At 33.3% G+C, this 19,734-nt stretch overlaps 3 protein-coding genes across 3 annotated transcripts in view; 2 read left to right on the top strand and 1 right to left on the bottom strand.

Moving 5' to 3' along the window:
- Positions 1 to 4,540: 4,540 nt before the first annotated feature.
- HELRODRAFT_194872 (hypothetical protein) lies at positions 4,541 to 10,673 on the bottom strand (the record flags this gene model as incomplete). Its single annotated transcript, XM_009012403.1, has 17 exons — positions 4,541 to 4,718; positions 5,180 to 5,321; positions 5,669 to 5,910; positions 6,250 to 6,389; positions 6,553 to 6,604; positions 6,770 to 6,926; positions 7,224 to 7,338; positions 7,964 to 8,051; positions 8,269 to 8,413; positions 8,742 to 8,845; positions 9,059 to 9,194; positions 9,369 to 9,455; positions 9,843 to 9,971; positions 10,075 to 10,154; positions 10,329 to 10,398; positions 10,522 to 10,577; positions 10,655 to 10,673. The coding sequence occupies 17 exons, from the start codon at positions 10,671 to 10,673 to the stop codon at positions 4,648 to 4,650; spliced, it is 1,833 nt and encodes a 610-aa protein (XP_009010651.1). The 3' UTR covers positions 4,541 to 4,647.
- A 969-nt stretch (positions 10,674 to 11,642) lies between these two features.
- On the top strand, positions 11,643 to 13,309 carry HELRODRAFT_91562 (hypothetical protein; the record flags this gene model as incomplete). Its single annotated transcript, XM_009012402.1, has 5 exons — positions 11,643 to 11,745; positions 11,972 to 12,078; positions 12,398 to 12,493; positions 12,859 to 12,918; positions 13,241 to 13,309. Coding segments are annotated over 5 exons (435 nt in total), but the record flags the coding sequence as incomplete, so codon positions are not given.
- Positions 13,310 to 18,875: 5,566 nt separating this feature from the next.
- HELRODRAFT_91560 (hypothetical protein) overlaps positions 18,876 to 19,734 on the top strand; it is a gene marked incomplete at both ends in the record, with an annotated part of 7,651 nt that continues 6,792 nt past the window's right edge. Inside the window, one exon of the mRNA XM_009012401.1 lies at positions 18,876 to 19,079. Within this exon, the coding sequence (XP_009010649.1) occupies positions 18,876 to 19,079 (204 nt within the window). The remainder of the gene's footprint in view (positions 19,080 to 19,734) is intronic.

Below are 19,734 nucleotides of genomic sequence, written 5' to 3'. Positions count from 1 at the left end.
ACTCCTAAACACACATTTCTGGAAAATATCCATTTATTTATAAATAAAACTTCAAAAACTTCTTCCACCTATTTGCACTGCGACAGCCAATGGGATCACTTCTCGATCCAAACTTTCAGCCAATCAGAGTCCAGCATCTGCCTGCCAATCAAACGAGAGTTTGACCACGCCCACTTCCTCTGCACTTATGTTGATGATAGAGTGTAAGGGGTATAAATAATCGGGTGATATAAATTATATATCAATGTTTTAATGTGTGTGATGTTGATGACGATGACGATGGGGATGATGATGATTATTATTATTATTATTGTTGTTGTTAATATTATTATTATATAAACGATGCTTAATATAACATCAGAGAGATATTGATTATTCAATGTAGAACATTTACAAATACTAACGGATAGAAACACACACACACAAAATAAACAAACATACTTAAATATATACATATATATTCTATATACATATATAGAGAGAGATAAAGAGAGAGAGAAGAGAAAGAGAGAGAGAGAGAGACAATAATTATAACAGATAGGGAATGAATGGATTGATAAGACGATGGAGTTTAGCAATCAATTAAGTAGATCAATTGAGCGTTCCCATCTCCACAACGAAGTTACCCCCATCATCCTCATCGTCGTCGTCATCATCATCGTCAGTAGCAGTCGTGTGTGGAAGCAGATGACGTCATAAATTATGTTGGTGGTTGTAATTGTAGTCGTAGCTGTGCTGGTTGTTGTGATTGTAGTTGTGGCTGTGGCTGTGGTTGTGGCTGTGGCTGTGGTTGTGGCTGTGGCTGTGGTTGTGGCTGTGGCTGTGTCTGTGGTGTGGTGTGGTGGTGATGACAAATATAAAAACATTATGACGGTTTTCTTTCTAAATTGATCACTCTTATGCTTTTTTCTCTCTATCTCTCTCTCTCTTTCTCTCCTCTCTCTCTCTCTCTCTCTCTTTCTCTCTCTCTCTCTCTCTGCACCCAAACTTTTCAGCCAGCCAAACCTGCAACGATGTAGTATGGCGAAACACTCCAGCATATGATGATGCATGTCTATTTGAAAGCTCTTGATACTAGCTTTGTAGTACTCCCCACTAATTTAATACTATTGCTTCTTCACTACTAATTTAGCTATTATTACTACTAATAATAATTCGAAGAATTTTACTATTACTACTACTTTTGATAATTTATATACAATTACAAATACAGCTATTACTTCAATAAGAAATTAAACATACACTATCTGACACACACACACACACACTTTCAATTAAACACATGCACACGTACACACGTTTACACACACACACACACATACACATTGGCAGACAAACATAAAAACAGACACACAGACCTAGACACACAGACACATACAGACGAAACGTACAACGTGCAAGAGATACTATGAGACATACATAGCAACAAGAAGTCGCACGGAAAAAAAACAACAGATAAAAAAATGTTGAACCAATGTATCAAGCAAAATGTTTTTGCATGAAGATGTATTAGTGAACGATTGATCGGAAAGTGTTCTGAATAAACAATACCCTTGTTTAAGGGGCGTCAGGGTGTCTGTGTTTTTGTATGTTTATAGTCGTTGTTTGTATCATATTTTGTTTGCATGCATGTATGTTCGTTCGTACGTGTATAATACGTACAGTTGTTTGTTTGTTTGTATGTTCGTGCTTGTATGTATTCGTATGTCTGTCTGTCTGTCTGTCTGTCTGTCTGTCTGTCTGTCTGTCTGTCTGTCTGTCTGTCTGTCTCTCTGTCTGTCTGTCCGTTCATATTGTTCAGTCACAAACAAAAATGTAATATATATTGACAAAATTGACATAAAAATGCAATTGTTCAAAAAAATTCTAAAAACAAATCTTTGTATGCAAACTCAAACATACATAACTTATACAAAAATTGAAACGACAGACAGTACAGTACACCATACCGCAATACCATATATGCATTTATACAAACATACATAAAAACATTCATACATACAAACATATATACATAAACATTCATACGAACGTACATAGATGCATGCATACAAACACAGATACGTGTAACATCGTGCCATTTTCAAGTGCATCTATACTGTTGACACGCGTCTTCTTTGTTTTCTATGGTATTATGGTATAAAGTTTTATTTGGGTATTTTGTATGTACGAATTTTGTATGTGTTTGTATGTGTTTCCATTTATGTTTGTATTTGTATGTTTAAGTGACCCGTACAGAAGCAAGCATTGAACGTAATCAGTAAACTAAAAATCTTTTGTTATATGCAGAACTTTCCATCTGTTCCACAAGTTGCACTTCTGCCATTTTTGCACTAATTTGGCCTGAAAAATAAGTTTCCAAACAGTTGCCACTAAGTCGAACCATGTGAGTATGTATGAGTATTTATCTCGTATTTTTATTTTTTTAAGAGTTATCATCAAGTCTACAAACAAACAAACACACAAACAAACACACACACACACGTTCTGATTTAAACTTACAAAAACACATACTTCATTGAACATATGTTCACCATGACACCACACTCATACATACAGACACCCATAGAAAACACGTAAAACACGACCAACACACATATCACAGACACACACTCACACACACACAACACACGTGTTTGCTCAGGTTCAGCAACATTTAGATGCCAACAGCCGCGGGCTATAAAATTAGATAAAGAAAAATATTAATAAAATAAATAGTATTTTAGATATTTGAAGAATAAAATTAATTTAAAATTTTAATTTAAACTTGACTTAAAAAAAAGCCAATTCATAACTTTACCAAATGCTGAAGTTAAACTTAATATGAATGTATTTTATTTTATATATTAACAGAAGACAATTTTCCAAAAGGCTTAATTGATGTTTGCAAGTTTGTTGACTAAGCAAAATTTTGTAAGATATTATTTCTATTAGTTATTTATAATTTGATAATTTCATCTTGCCCAATAAATTCCACCGTACATCCATCCATCTTTACAAAAATTTTCATAACTCCAACTGTTACCAACATTTTTGTATGCTCGCCTAACCAATTCACATTATCCTAAATCTAATCATCATAGTTTCAATCATCATTATCACCGTTTCAATCATCATTATTACAATTTCAATCATCATTATCTATATTTTAATCATCATTATAACTTTTTCGATCATCATATACAGCCACATCTCAATTTAAACCACCATCATCCATCCTGAAACCATCACCTAGAAAGTTTTATCTCAAAAACTTTTTGATTTTAAGCCAAAGATGGGAAAATGTTTTCTTCAGAGGGCCACATTTGAACAAGAGTAGCTTGTTTTTGCCGGGCCTCATGTTATACGTCCAGATACGATACGATATTCGTAATCCAATTAAAACATACACACGTACATCCACACACACAAATGCAAAAGCACAAAAATTTATACTCGCACACACACGCGCGCGCGCGCACAAGCAGACACATTCACACACAGATACATAAACATACAAACGCATTTAAACACAAACCTAATCGTAGATCAATCGTCAAAGTTTGATTGATTTGAACACGTTTTAAATCCCCAAGATCAAGCCCGATGCGCATATGCTTGTGTATTTGTTAACACGCACGCATATACACACGCACACACGTACATTCATACATGAATGTAAATTCATACAAATAAAATAAATATATAATTTTAATATTCATGAGCATATTCGTTAATGAAGATTCACAAATATATTATGTATGTATATATATATAAATATTTATGTATATATATATATATGTGTGTGTGTGTGTGTGCATGTGTGTGTATGTATGTGTGTGCGTGCGTGCGTGTTCAGTTTCGCTGCTGTCTGGCGTTAAATTTTTAACCCGTAAATTAAATCATAAGGTAAACATCGCTATTAAAAAGCCATCCATTAGTTTGGAGTAAACTTGTTAGCACGTGACACCTCTCCAACCAATCATCCACCAACAAAGGGTGAATGTATAAGTTACTCTTCTTCAAAAACTTAAGCACCCTCAGATTAATGTCTGTCTGTCTCTCGCTGAAAAATTTATGAATGGAACCGGACAAGTAGAAGGCAGAGTTATTTATAGTTAATTTTAATTACACACACACACGCACGCACTTTCAATTCGTACATAATCACTTTTCAATCATAAGCACTGCCTCAGCTTGTTTCCGCGCGGACCGCCAAAATCGATAAGTTTGTGGAGACGTTTGTTTTCGAACCTGGTTCCTCTTCAAAGCTTTCGGATACAACTACTGAGACAAAGCTGTACAAGATGGGAGGTTTTAACTTTTCAAGAACCTACTCCCTAATTGCTGTAAAATACAAACAAACTACCACCCAGACACTCAACTCGTTTCGACGTCATATAATTGACAAACGCTCTCCTAAACATGATAAATATTACTGATTTAAACTTCAAAAGACTCACTACACTCTCTTAAGAAAGACACGACACGCAAATTTTCTCATTCATCATATCGGGGAATTTTAATTTAATTTATTTAGTATTAGTTCATAGGATGAAAATTTGTTTTTTAAACATTTTTTTTTTTAAATTGAGAAAACCGTAAAATAATTTAAAATGACAATCACAGAGTGAAACAACGTTGAAATGATTATTGTATCGAGAAAATTTAAAAATGTTCGTTGAAGTCATAATCTTCTGATGTTGTTAATTTGCTCACCAATGAATCGGCCAGTTTGTCTGAAGGAATGCATGAGTGAGAAAGTTAGTTAGTAAATAAATGAATGATCGAGTTGGTGATTAAATAAATAAATGAATGAATGAATGAATGAATGAATGAATGAATAACTAATTCAAAAAGATAGGTAGAAAACTACAATCATAACATCACAAAGAAATGTACAAGTACATTTTCAACATTATTAGTACCTTGACCAAACAGTCAACAAACCAATAAACAAACCAACCAACCAGTCAACAAAACAATTAACCAGTCAGTCAACCAACTAACAAACCAATCAACCAACCAATCAATCAGCCAACTAACCAACCAACCAACCAACCAACCAGCCAACTAACCAACCAACCAGCCAACAAACCAACCAACTAACCAACCAACTAACCAACCAATCAATTAGCCAACTAACCAACCAACCAACCAACCAACCAACCAGCCAACAAACCAACCAACAAACACTGACCGGTTTTCTTTTTAAGCTTCCTGGCACTTTTGAAGGCCTTCTTCTTCTCTTTGTTGAAGTTGCGATTGCCATGCAGTTGCACCTCCAGTTTCGACAGACCCGTGACATCATCCCTCCTAACTTTGCTCTTGCCTCTTGTTTTCTATAGGAAGGATGAATTGATGAATTAATGATGGAATGAATGAAATATTGAATAATTAGCTGATTGATCGAAATAACGAATGATTGAATGGGGATCAATAGACGAATGAAATATAATGAATGAATGGTTGATAAGTGAATGGTTGGAAGAAAAATGAATGAATAAAAAATAATAAATCAGAAAGGATGAATTAATGAATGAATAAATGAATTAGCGAATTTAAAAATCAAAGAAATCATATAAATTATTATAACCCATAAAAAAATTAGAAAAAAGAAATTAAGCATTCATTATGTACAACAAAAGAAACATAAATCAAACCTGAAAAAAACAAAAAAAATACGAACTTTTTGTCGACTCTCCTTTTCAATCTCTTCCTCTTCCTCATCATCTTCCATTTCCTCATCCACATCCACCTCACCATCTCCCATATCATCAGCACCGCTATCATCGTCATCGTCGTTATTATTTTTATTTGAAGCAGCTGAAGCAGCAGCAGTAGCAGCAGCAGACGACAAAATGTCGCCATCACTGAGTTGGGATGTTGTGGGTAGGACGGTGTCGAACTCGTCTGCTGGATTCTGAAGATCTAATTGGTCGGTTGGTTGTTTGGTTGAATAAATGAGTGAATGATTGAGAGAATGTGCATGGGTGAATGAATGAATGAATGAATGAATGAATGAATGAATGAATGAATGAATTGGAGACCGTACATGCTTGGATGGATGAGTGAATGAATGCAGTGATTGTAAGAATGAATTTATTATTGAATGAATGGTTAGACGAGTGAAAGATTGAGACAATAAATGAATGAAAAATTATGCTAACAGAAGAAAGAATTAACACCACAATTAATAGAGATAATAACTATTGCAATAATAATAATAATAATAATAACAAACCCAATAACAAGAAGAAGGAAACTGACCTTGCATAATGCTATCTTCATGGCTCTTCAGTAAATCATCAATGTTAAATTCCCTACTCATCTCAGAAACTATCTCCAGACTTATGTGATTGGATGGATTGTACTGCTCTGGTGGCTCAGTGTAGTAACGTATCTTGCCTCTGATTGGTTGGATGGTGGGTGGGCAGTCAGTCAGTCAACCAATCAATCAATCAATCAATCAATCAATCAATCAATCAATCAATCAACCAATCAATCAATCAGGAAAATCCATTTATTAGTCAATCAATCAGTCAAAATCAATCAACTAATTGAATAGCATACCCATTCCAATCTTTAATGATAATCTTGGCAGCTTTTGTAGTATCTAGCAAGCCTGTTAATACAGTTTATTAATCAATTAACCGCTCAATCAACTGACTAACCAATCAACAAATCAATCCATCAACCAATCGACAAGCCAACTAATCAACCAATCAATCAACTAATCAATCAACCAACCAACAAATCAATGCATCAGCCAACCAATCAATCAGCTAACCTCCTTTCTTAAGCAGTCCATATCGTTTGGCGACAAGCTGAAGAAACTCATTGATGTCTTTGAAGTCAGGGAGTGTGTAGAGCAACATCAGCTGCTGCTTGTTGCATCTGTTTAGGATTGCAGACACGGTCGGGATGGGATCGGCCAAAGACTCTAACTGTGTCAAGATCAATTTTAATTTTAAATCAACTATAATCAATCAATTATACTCTGATCAGCCGAAATTATGTCAACAATGACGCGAAAAATGTTGACTATCTAGACATGCACTGTCACCATCATTCATTAATTCATTCATTTAATCTATCCATCAATCATTCATTCAATTTATCATTCATACCATCAATCAAAGTAATTCAAATATTTATTCAACCAACCACGCAACCCTTCATGACCCAATTACATGACTGACCCCGTGACCCAATTACATAACTGACGATATCCCGTGACCTACCTTGACACAGTTTCTGAGAACGAGGTCCTCTGGTCTGCTGGCATTGGTTGCCATGACGACGCCAGGACTGTCCAGTAACTTTATGTACTTGTCCAGTTGCACTGCCTGAGACGATCTGGCGACGGAGAAGATGATGATAGCGAAGATGATGATAGCGAAGATGATGATAGCGAAGATGATGATAGCGAAGATGATGATAGCGAAGATGATGATAGCGAAGATGATGATAGCGAAGATGATGATAGCGAAGATGATGATAGCGAAGGTGATGATAGCGAAGATGATGATAACGAAGATGATGATAGCGAAGATGATGATAGCGAAGATGATGATAGCGAAGATGATGATAGCGAAGATGATGATAGCGAAGGTGATGATAGCGAAGATGATGATAACGAAGATGATGATAGCGAAGATGATGATAGCGAAGATGATGATAACGAAGTGATGATGGCCTCTAAAATGAAGATGATAAGAAGGGGGGATGATGATGATTAAGATAATGATGACAGCTAAAATGAAAGAGATGAGATGAAACTGGTGATAGCAGTCGTGGTGGTATGGCTAGGTGAGATGGTGGTAAACGTAAACCCAAGCAATACATCCAGTTACCAAATCTGCCATCATCATCATCTTCATCACCATCCCCACGATCATGCACTCATCATCATCATCATCATCACCAGCATCAGCACCACCATCATCAGCATTACCACACCATGCCATCGCAAATGAATGACCTCGTGACCCCGGGAGTTGACCCCACATTGCAGGCTTTGGTCCTTTTGAGGCTGTTGATGATGGAGGACTTTCCGGTGTTTGGGAAACCTTGGTAACGTGTGACATCATCTTATCATATCATTGTCAGCATTGAAACCATGCATAACTTCATCACATATATTTCAAGTTATCACTATCACATCATCATCATCTAAAGGATATCCTCAACATTAACACACACGCAAAGACACACCAACAGACACACACACAAAGACACACAGAGGGACAAATGGACACACACACACACACACACAGACAAACCGACCGACAATCCCAATTGTGATCGACGTCTTAATATTCTTATTCCTGCAGTAAGTGTTTAGCATGGCGATCAAAAGGTCGGAGCCCAAGCACTGCGATGACCTTCGCACGTCATCCTTTACCAACTGAATTGGGGTGTGGATACGACCCTGCAATGGTGATGATAATGATGATGAGAGATGATGATGATGATAGTGAGAGGTAGCAACGATGACATCAGAACATTCAGACACATACCTATGTACGTTTCTACAACTCTTCACATACGCATACACAAATAGAAATATGGACAGTTACACAGAAACACGTATACACACAGACACACACACACACACACACACACACACATTTTACAAACATGTACTCAAACAAACACAACCCTGCAAATATATACATAAAGAATGGACGTATAAACACACACTAACACCTGAATAAATAAACAACCACACACACACACACACACACACAAACACACACCAGTTTATGCGATTGGTTCTGTGTACATGCTTTGAAAGGAATAGTTGGAAATTCATTCCTTAGGTACTTCAACCACTTTTCAACATTTTCTTGTGGCACGAGGTCTGCTCATTTTGTTGTTGTTGGTGTTGTTAATAATGTCATTGTTATTGTAGTGAATGAACTAAGTTGTGGTCATCATCTTATATGCATGAACCAGACCAAACAACCAGTTGATCAGTCAACAAACCAACCAACCAACTGACTAACCAACCAACCAACCAACTGACTAACCAACCAATCAAACAACTGACCAACCAACCAGCCAACCAACTGACCAATCTTATTAAGCAAGAGAACCAATCGTTTGTTGGAGCCACAGGCTAGGACGGCCTCCTCCAACTGGCGACACCTACTTCCAAGCGGGTCTCTACTGTCCAACACCTCTATAACGACGTCACTGCTGTCAATCACCTTCACATTTACATATTTACATGTTCATGATATTGTATAGTGTTGTTGTTCATACATATTCATGACATCATACAGTGTTGTTGTATCCGTAACGTTAATAGTACCCACTATAACATCAATAAACAGTACCCATAACATCAACTGCACCAAAGTTAAAAACCTCCTCTTACTTACATATTTAACTTCTTTGTAGAAAGATTTCAAAGATGACTCCACATTCTTGCCACTTATCTTGGAGGCATTTTCTGACATGAATTCATTCTAAAAGTTGGAAAAAAAATGAATCAGATAATTTTAGCATCATATAAAATATATCAATAAATACAATTATTGGCAGTTATAATTAAATAATTATTGGCAGTTATAATTAAATAATTATTGGCAGTTATAATTAAATAATTATTGGCAGTTATAATTAAATAATTATTGGCAGTTATAATTAAATAATTATTGGTAGTACCTGACATTGGTGAATGAGTTATTATAGACAATTACATTAAAATAAAATAAAATAATTAAAATCATAAATAAATGGATATTTAATAAATAAACGGTTAGATGAAACAATTTAATATGACAAATAATTAGAAATAGATTGGTAATGAAACATTTGACTGAAATTTTAAAAGAATTAAAAAATTTTAATACTTTCTTCTCATAGATGGCAGTTTTTTTCTCAACATCACCGATCAGCGATTCAATGTTCCTATGTTTCATCACCGTCTTTTCTCTCTCCTTCTTTCTCTGCTCTTTCCTCTTCAATCGTTCCTCTTCTTTCTGTCAGGAAAATGTTTAATAAGAGTTAATTTAATCAATGATCAACATCTCTGTCATCATCATCATCATAACAATGATCATTATCACCATCACCACAACCCACCAAATCCCGTCTTTTCTGCGCCTCCCTCAAAATTTCTTCCTTAAATGGACAACTGTTGGGCACTCCAGGATCCTTTTTTTCTGAAAAATACAAAAATTAAACTATCTATGTAAAAAATTGGAGTGACTTATGAATAAATTAAACTGATTATCATTATATATATATATATATATATAGAGAGAGAGAGAGAGAGAGAAAGAGAGTTTATTTGTGAAAAAGTGAAGAAAAAACTAAATAGAAGAAAACTTTTATACTTGAACTTGTTGGTCCTTTTTTGAGTTTGGCATCCTTCAGTTTTTTCAACTTTTTATTGTGCTGCCTGACCTTATTTAAAAAAAAAATAAAACAAGCAAGTTGAAATTATATACAATTATTTAAAATTTAAATAATTCGTGCACGTTTTTAGTTAAAAATTAAAATTTCACAAAATAATATCGCTCGTTTTACCTTTTTTTCTATTTTGTAACGTTTGCCGCAAGCCACACGCTTGCTCTTTTTGTTGCCTGCATGAAGAAAAATTCATAAATAAATGAAATAAATTTTGAAAATGTGAAAATTATTGAAAAATATTACAAAAAACCTATTTTCGATCTCGGCATGGTTTCAGATTAAAATTTGTAAACAAGCAAAGAAAATAAAATTACGATCTATTTACCAAGACACTTTCGTTACGCAATAGCGAACCATATACATACAGGAAGAGAATTTGAAGCATTCTATATAGATATATATGAAAAAACACAACAGATTAGCAGTTTGTTAATAATTTAATTTAAAAAATATTTAAAATGCATTTAAAAATTAAATTTTAAAGACGGGAAATCAATCAAAATGACCAAATTGTGTGAAAAACAGTGCTAAAAGGCCCGGGTTAGTTTCGTCTGTTTTGTGCGTCTGACGTTCATCACGTTCACGAAGCAAGATCTTATTTCACGTGTGGTTTAATTTTATTTTTAAATATAATAATAAATTAAAAAAATAATAGTTTTCAAATTATAACGAGCAAAACCGTTAAAAAAGACGTCGTCTGCCTGTCGGTCATTTCACTCCTGTTCACTTCTGTTCACTCCTGTTCATTCTGCTCTGTAGTTTTAGGTGTTTTACCAAATTTATCATTTATATTTTATTTTTATATAATTACATTTATAATATTTATTTATATAAATTATTATTTATACAAAACTTAAATCAAACCATATCAATATGAATTTGTTATAATTTAAAAATAATACCATTATTCAATTATTGATTAAATTAATTTAGTGAGTTTTAATAATACTATAATCATAATCTATCTATCTATGTTATAATTCATTTATTTATTAAGATGTGGATTAATTTTTTTAATTTATTTAAGATTTAACACATGGATTCAAAGAAGGAGCTGGCCTCTGTTGCATCATTTCTGTCTTCAGTTAGAAAATGTGCATTTGATCCTAAGCAACTATCCATCACAGGTCCAGAGCAGGTAATGATTTTATAATTTATTGTATTTGTAATATATTATAATATAATGTAATGTAGTAATTAGATTGTAATGATTAGATTGTAATGATTGCATTGTAATTCAGTACCCAGGCCTAAAGACAAAGAATGGCGATTCCATATATGGTCTTATGTCTTCAATTAAATATTTAACAAGACAGCATATGGAAACTAATTATTTGTTAGGTTGGTCTTTTAATTTAATTTTACTAATTTATTTTTAATTCAAGTTAATTCAGTTTGATTTTTTTATTAAACTGTACACTATTTGGAAGATTTTTTTCAATATTTTAAAATTTATTCTGGACACTTTTATTAAACTTTTTATGAGGACAGCATTTTATTATTTATTAATTCATATTTATTCTTGGTAATTATATTTATTAAAATGTAAAATTATTATAATTTTAAGGTGATGATGTGACGGAACAAACACTTGTCAACCAATGGCTTGAGTATAGACTGACCAAACTTAACATATATACATACAACGATAAAGAAATACCATTTATTTTTAATGTGTGTGTGTGAGTGTGTGTGTGTGTTGTGTATGTGTGTGTGTGTGTGTGGTGTTTGTTTTCGCGTGCGTGTGTGTCTTTGTGTGTGATTGCATTCATTTTATATAATTGGTTTTTTTGGATAATTAAAAAATTATCTTAGGTTGATATCACTCTTAGTGTTTGTGATGGCAATTTGATTATTACCTTATTAAATGAATAAATGTTATTAAATTAACACATATTTATCTATAATGTAAATTAAGTTAAATTAATTTAACTGAATGCAAAAATTTAAATTTTAATTAAATGAGTGATTTAAAAATATTTTGATTATAAAGGACTTGAATGATTGGCTAATAGACAAGGTCTTCTTCATAGGGCACAAGCTCTCATTGGCTGATGTGGTCATGTATTATGGATTATATCCATTTATGGTCTGTGATTGGACGATTGATTTTTTGATTAATTAGTTGATTGGTTGGCTATTTTTTGATTAATTAGTTGATTGGTTGGCTATTTTTTTCAGGCTGGGTGATTAGTTGGTTATGATTGAAGGGCTAATTGGTTGATATAGATTTATCAAGATAGATTAGTTTTTTAATGTTAATTATTTGTAACTTTCGTGCTAGTTGTGATTGGTTGTGATTGTAGTTGATTGGTTGATTAAGGTTGATTGGTAGTGATTGGTTGATTGTGGATGATTGGTTGTGATTGGTTGATTAAGGTTGATTGTGGTTGTGATTGATTGATTGTGGTTGATTGGTTGTGATTCGTGAGTTAAATATTTTTAATTGGACAGAGGGATCTGACAGTCCAGGATAAAGAGTTGCATACAAACTTGTCCAGATGGTTCAAACACGTTCGTTCTCTTTCGACCTAATTACCATTAATTTCTTGGATGTTTCTACCAAGTTTTTCCGATTAATTTGTGCTACTCTCGCTCTATTTTTTTTCAAAGTTTAGTCAATTTGTCGGTCTTTTGCTGTTTATTTTACTCGAATTATTATCAAAACTGATGTAACAAGAATAGATTTCTAAACGTTTTTATTCAGGTTTTTCAATTTTGATGTTTACCTATGCATGTTTTTCTCAATAACGATTTGGTTTTATATTATTTTTTTTTATTTAAATATAAATTTTAATTATATCCTAAAATGCAAATTTTATTTTCATTTTTGAAGATTCAAAGTTTCGACGACATCAGGCAAAGCTTGAATAAGATCATTTTCCCGCGTGTGCAGTTGTACTGATCACTACTCCCAACTAGATATATTCTCATCAACATCCTATCATTTTCAGTCGTTCCCACATCCGCATTTTTTCCTGGGTTTTTATTAGGAAGGAATAATCTTCTTAATTTTATTAATTTTATCATTATTCGTTTGTTTCGGCTGTGTTTTTTTTTCAAAAGATATTTCCAAACAATGTTGAATGATGAAAGATCGGGCCTACAATGATGACGTTACCTCGTTGCAGATGCGTGAATTGTTTCAATGGTCGGACTGGTTAAAACAGTCTGAGGCAGCGTTAGTTTTACCGTTTTCTGTTAAGCATTTTTGCGCCGGTTGAGTTTTAATGCCAATGTCATCGATGAATGGCCGTCAAAATCAGTAATTGCAAGGCTCGACCAAAAAGTAAATGGACAGGACATCATTTAGTGAAGCTTAGTTTTATGAGTTGGTTGATTGATCGTTAAACCTCGTTTCAACACTTTTATCGGCTACCATTCCGTCACTGAAATTACTTGTCATTCGCATCTCGCTTTTAATGATGTTTTTGTTGTCGGATTATAGAGCGTAGGCCATAACGATAACTATTCGTGTCTAAAAATGACAAATATTCCTGTCTCGAAACTGAGTTTTACTGACTTAAAATAACAAAACTGCTCACTCACAACGAGTCAATGGTCGAACTGCTTAAAACAGTGTAAGGCAGCGTAAGTTTTACCGCTTTCTATTAAGCATCGTCATTGTAATTTGTAAGCCCCCGGTCCCCTTATATTCGCCACTGAATGATTTATTTTGCTAAAATTGCTGACTGATTGTTCTGTTTCAATTGTTTACGACAAATTATTAAGACATTTTTATCAGCATTATACACGAAGTCAAGCTTTGTTTCGAATCGACATGCATGTTTAATGGAATCGATATTCTATCGAAGACATATTTTAAGGCATTTTCAGATGTATTCTGAATGTTTTTACATTTTCAATCAATCAATTAGCTTATAAAGCGCGATTTCCGCGATGTTCAACAGCGCTCCTCAATGAATTTTGAAAACAGATGGGTCTTGACATCCGCTCTGAACTTCGCAAGCGATGGAGAAGTAGTCAGAGAAGTAGGTAGAGAGTTCCATAGAAAAGGACCAGAAAAAACAAAAGCAGATTTGGCAAAAGAGTGTTTAACACGAGTTAAGAAAAAGCGAGAAGAAGAAGACGATCGTAAACCGGGGCGTTTAGGTTCAATTAATATATCTGATAAGTACTTAGGAAATAATTTAGATTGAGACTTATACATGAACGTGCAAATTTTAAAAATTATTCTATATTTTATAGGTAGCCAGTGCAAGAGAACAAGATATGGAGATATATGAGAAAAGAAAGGGGCACGAGCAACTAGACGAGCAGCAGAGTTAAAAGCTTTACTTAAAGGATAGAGTATAGAATCAGGAAGACCATAGTAGAGCGAGTTACAATAATCAATCCTAGATAAGACTAACGAAGTAACAAGAAGGAGAAGAGTAGGATCATCAAGAAAAGGCAAAAGTTTTTTTATTCTACGTAGATGAAAGTAAGAGCTTCTAGCAACACTATTAATCTGAGAAGAGAGAGACATAGTAGAATCAAAGATAAAACCTAGACTACGAAACTCATGAGAGACATCAAGAGTTTTAGAATCAGGTAAGATAATAGGAGGAATATTAATAGAGTGTTTAGATTTATTAAAACAAATTAATTCAAACTTAGAAGGATTAAGTTTAAGACACATAGAGTCACACCAAGCAATAATTGAAGAAAGACATAGAGATAAATTATGAAGAACACTATTGGGATTAGATGGAGGAAAAGAAGTATAAATGTAAGAATCATCAGCATATAGTTGACTAGAGAAAGAAAAGTTATTAATAATACGAGGTAGTTCAGAAATATAGAGTATAAATAGAAGAGGGCCAAGGATAGAACCCTGAAAGTAAGAGTAGAGGAGTTAGAAGTAGAATTATTGAGAACAACAGAAGAAAAATGATTACAGAGATAAGAAGAAAACCAAGATAGACAAGAATCAGTAATATTAAAAGAATGATGCAGCAGTCTCAAGAGAATAGTATTGTCAACAGTATCAAAAGCCGAGGAAAAGTCAAGAGCAAGAAGAAGAGTAGGATTATTATTGTCACTAGAGAGAAGGATATCATTGTGTATTTTAAATGAGATAGTAAATTGATATAAAAGTTTACAAAGCATGCACGTGTATTGGATTGAAAAGTGAGGGGAATGAAATTTGTGAAAGTGGTCCACGCATATTTTTGTCATTGATTGAATAACAAGCAAAAGCTATGGAAATTGACCAAAAAACTTTGCGACGTTTTGGGATAATCTTACTTCCATGCATGTTCATCCATGCCGTTGCACACGGAACTATAAACACTGGAATGATGTTTGAGAGAGCTTACAGTTACATTCTCGTTGCTAACCAGAAAACTACAGTTTCGGCGGTACACTGCGTCACGATATGCCAAGTAAATAATTACTCGTTATTTATCTATAAAATTTTTAATTTCACTGTTTTTAATTGACAACATTAAATAGAGTTAGAAAAAATTGAAATCCAAAATTTGAATAAATTAAATTTCAATTTGGAAAATTGAAATCCAAAATATGTATAAATTAAATATTCAATTAAATATAATCAAAAAATTACACAAATTATAAAAATTACTTCGCAAATAAAATCAGTAACAGAACAGAGTAGCAACAAAAAGTGACATTTATTATTTGTTGCCAACAAAGTGTAATTTTTGTAACAACAGCAACAACATTTTATGTTTTGCAACAACCACATTTTAGATTGCCGCTACCACCACCAACTACAACAACATCAGCAGCAGCGACCACAAGCTGCTAGGCATCAACTACATGCTATCAACCAAATCATGTTCATGTGTTCCACAGCTGACCGACGCCCGTTACAACATGCGGAATGATATCACTGAACGGTGCTTGGTTTTTTTTACTCACGGTATTTTGGAAATTATTTTATATATTTTACTTTATAAATTTTATTTGAAAAAAATGAGATTAAAGAATAGTAAGTTTACCTGACAATGACAACTGTGGTAATAGTGAAATAAAAGTTTTTTGTAGTTGTTGTTGTTGCAGCAGTAGCACAACTGCATCAACAGTTGGGGTAGGAGCTATCATAGAGTAGATGTATAGCTTGCGTTTCAATTCAACAGCAGTTGAGGCAACAAGACTAGTAGTAAAAGTGGTAGCGACAGCGGTGCTAATGACAGTAATTAGTATGGAAATAATGTGGTTAAAAAGTGGTCATTTGCAGTTGGTATGAAAGGGGAACGGATGACTGTTTATGATCAAGTTTTACAACGAAGCATAAACTGCTGTATATTTATAAGTATATTTGATGTAATGTACGCTAAACCAAAACTATAAATAATTATAGTTGATAGTTAAGCTTGCAGTGAAGATGTTTACGAGATATTTATGTAATAAATAAATTTGTTTCTGACTGTTCTTAATAAAAGTCAAATCTATAAAAAAAGTTAATAAAAAATATCAATAGAAAATAATAAAAAGTTTAAAGAATCAATAAATTAACAAACAAATGATAAAGAATCTTATAAAAAAAACAAAGAACTAACAAAAAAATAAAATCAGCAATGGATTTCCACATTAAAGTTTCATTGTATGTTTAAACAACAAACAAGTATCTAATGTGTTTGTATGTGATTTCCAAATTAAAGTTTTTAATTAATAATTAGTAATTTAATCAATGACGGGGGATTCCGTGTAATTAAATTTTTATATTTGTAGTGCTGTTTTTGTTGGTGTTAGTTATTTTGTTTTATTTTATTCGTTTTATTTTAGTAGTTTCTTTAATTTATTTTTATATCAAACACTTTTTTATTTTTTTTATTTTTAAATTAATTAACAATTAATTATTTTATTTATATATATATTTGTTATTAAACTTTACTAATTAAAAATACAATACATTAAATATAAAAAATTGTTGAGTTGTTAAATTGAAATTAGTATTAATTAATTTTCATTCATTTTTAAATTATAAAATAACAATAGAAAAGAAAAAGACCAACTTTAATTTTTAAATTAGTGAAAAATAACTGAATCATGATTGCTAAGTAGTAGTCAATCAATAGTACTAACTAGCCACTATTACTAAGATTAGCTTGTTTTTAAAAATCAAACATTTTTACAATTACATTAAGATTAATTAAGTTAAGTTAAGATTAATAATTAATTTTTCCATTTATTACATCATTCAATTAATTACATTAATCTAATTACATTGGATTAGCTTATCTTATTAAACAAGTCTTATTCAATAGGAAGTTAATTTTCAACTTGTTACAAATCTAATTAATGATTAATTAATTTGTAATTGGTTGGAGTGATGATAATCATTTCTACGTATGTCACATAATTAAATGCAGTTTGTTCAAAGAATAGATAATATTATTTTAAAATGCAACAATAATGTTTAGTATTAATAAAGCAATAATAGTATGTAAAAATATTAATAATAAGATAATTATATTATAACTAATAATGATAATAATAATGATGCTCTGTAATTAGAAGTTAGTGGCTAAGAAGCAACAACAACTTGTTATGATAACATTAATGACAAATGTGATAACAACATCAACTTCTACATCAATCAATACTTAATATGGATAATTAATAATAATAATATAAAATAATATTAAGAATAATATTAATAATTATATTATAGCTATTATATTTATGGTAATAAATTAATTAGTTGATAATACTGATACTCAATCAACAATTGTTTAGCTATTTAAACACAAGCATCATTCTCTTATTTGTTACCATTATCAACACTTGCATTTCTCACACCATCACTATATAATCTATCTATACCATATCATCACCATCATCTTCCATCACTCTCTTTCTCCCTCCCTCCCTCTCTCTCTCCTTCCTGTCTCTATCTCTCTCTCTCTGCCATTGACAACTTGCCATCTTTTAATCATCATCACTATCTACATTTCACCATCATCGTCGTCGTCATCATGGGCTCCCATCTTTGCTGTGTATGCGAAAATGGCGATAGTAGAACGACAAAATGTTCTCGACGGCGACGACGGCGTAAACACTCGACAACGAGTAACTCCAGTATCAACAACAACAATGAAGTGACAACAATAGCAGCAGCAGTGGCGGCGACAAAAGCGACCGCCAACGACAGAAAAACAAAATACGAAGATTTTTATTTGACAGTCAACAGAGATTCAACCGATAGGAAGTGCATGCAGTCAAACCCGACTCTACTTAGGGACCTCATCCTCCAAGTTCTTGATGTCATGAAAACCCAGCTTGAGAAGTGAGCGATGACGATGTGTGTGTGCATTTGTGTGTGAGTATGTGTGTAAATATGCTTATGTGTGTGTGGTTTATTTGTAGGTATGTATGTGTGTACGTGTGTGTCTGTGTGTGTATGAGTGTGTGTTTATGCTATGTGTGTGTATTTGTGTGTGAGTATGTGTGTATATATGCTTATGTGTGTGTATTTGTATGTGTGTACGTGCGTGTAGATAATGTTTCATTTCAAATCGTTCATTTTGTTGCCCCTGTCCAGCCACACGACGCCGAATTCCTTGCAGCTGATCCAACAGTTCGCGGACAACGAGACGAGTTGGATGTTGGTGATGGAGGACCTGGTCTACGTCATCCCACCAGAGCAGCCGCTGGCTCCTGTTGCCGTCAGCGTCATCGTCGAAGAGTGCTGCGTCCCTTCCAAGGTATGTGGAAAAAGGAGCAAATTAAAGAATGATGAGACGGAAAGAGAGAGTCTGAAACTGTTTATCTGATTTTGTGATGAAGATGATGATGGTGATGAAGATGGTGATGAAGATGATGATGTTGATGAAGATGATGTTGGTGATGAAGATGGTAATGAAGATGATGATGGTGATGATGATGGTGATGAAGATGATGATGGTGATGAAGATGTTGATCAAGAGGATGATAGTGGTGAAGATGATGATGGTGATGAAGATAATGATGGTGATGAAGATGATGATGGTGATGAAGATGTTGATGAAGAGGATGATGGTGGTGAAGATGATGATGGTGGTGAAGATGATGATGGTGATGAAGATGATGATGGTGATGAAGATGATGATGGTGATGAAGATGATCGTCGTTTTTTTACGGGTTTGCTGTCTGCGTTCAAATCCTCTGTCTGAATTTACACACTCATTACGATACACACACACACACAAACACACATAGCCATACGCCCAGATGCATACTTACGCACACATACATACACACATACAATCTCATACAATCACACATACACACGCGCATACATACATAAATACATACCATCACATACATACATACACATACTCACACATACATATATAAATTACGAGATTCATTGAATGTATA

The sequence above is a fragment of the Helobdella robusta genome, assembly GCF_000326865.2.
Source record: "Helobdella robusta unplaced genomic scaffold HELROscaffold_105, whole genome shotgun sequence".
Lineage (NCBI taxonomy): Eukaryota > Metazoa > Annelida > Clitellata > Rhynchobdellida > Glossiphoniidae > Helobdella > Helobdella robusta.
The sequence above is the reverse complement of the archived record's forward strand: the minus strand, read 5'-3'. Positions and strand labels throughout refer to the sequence as shown.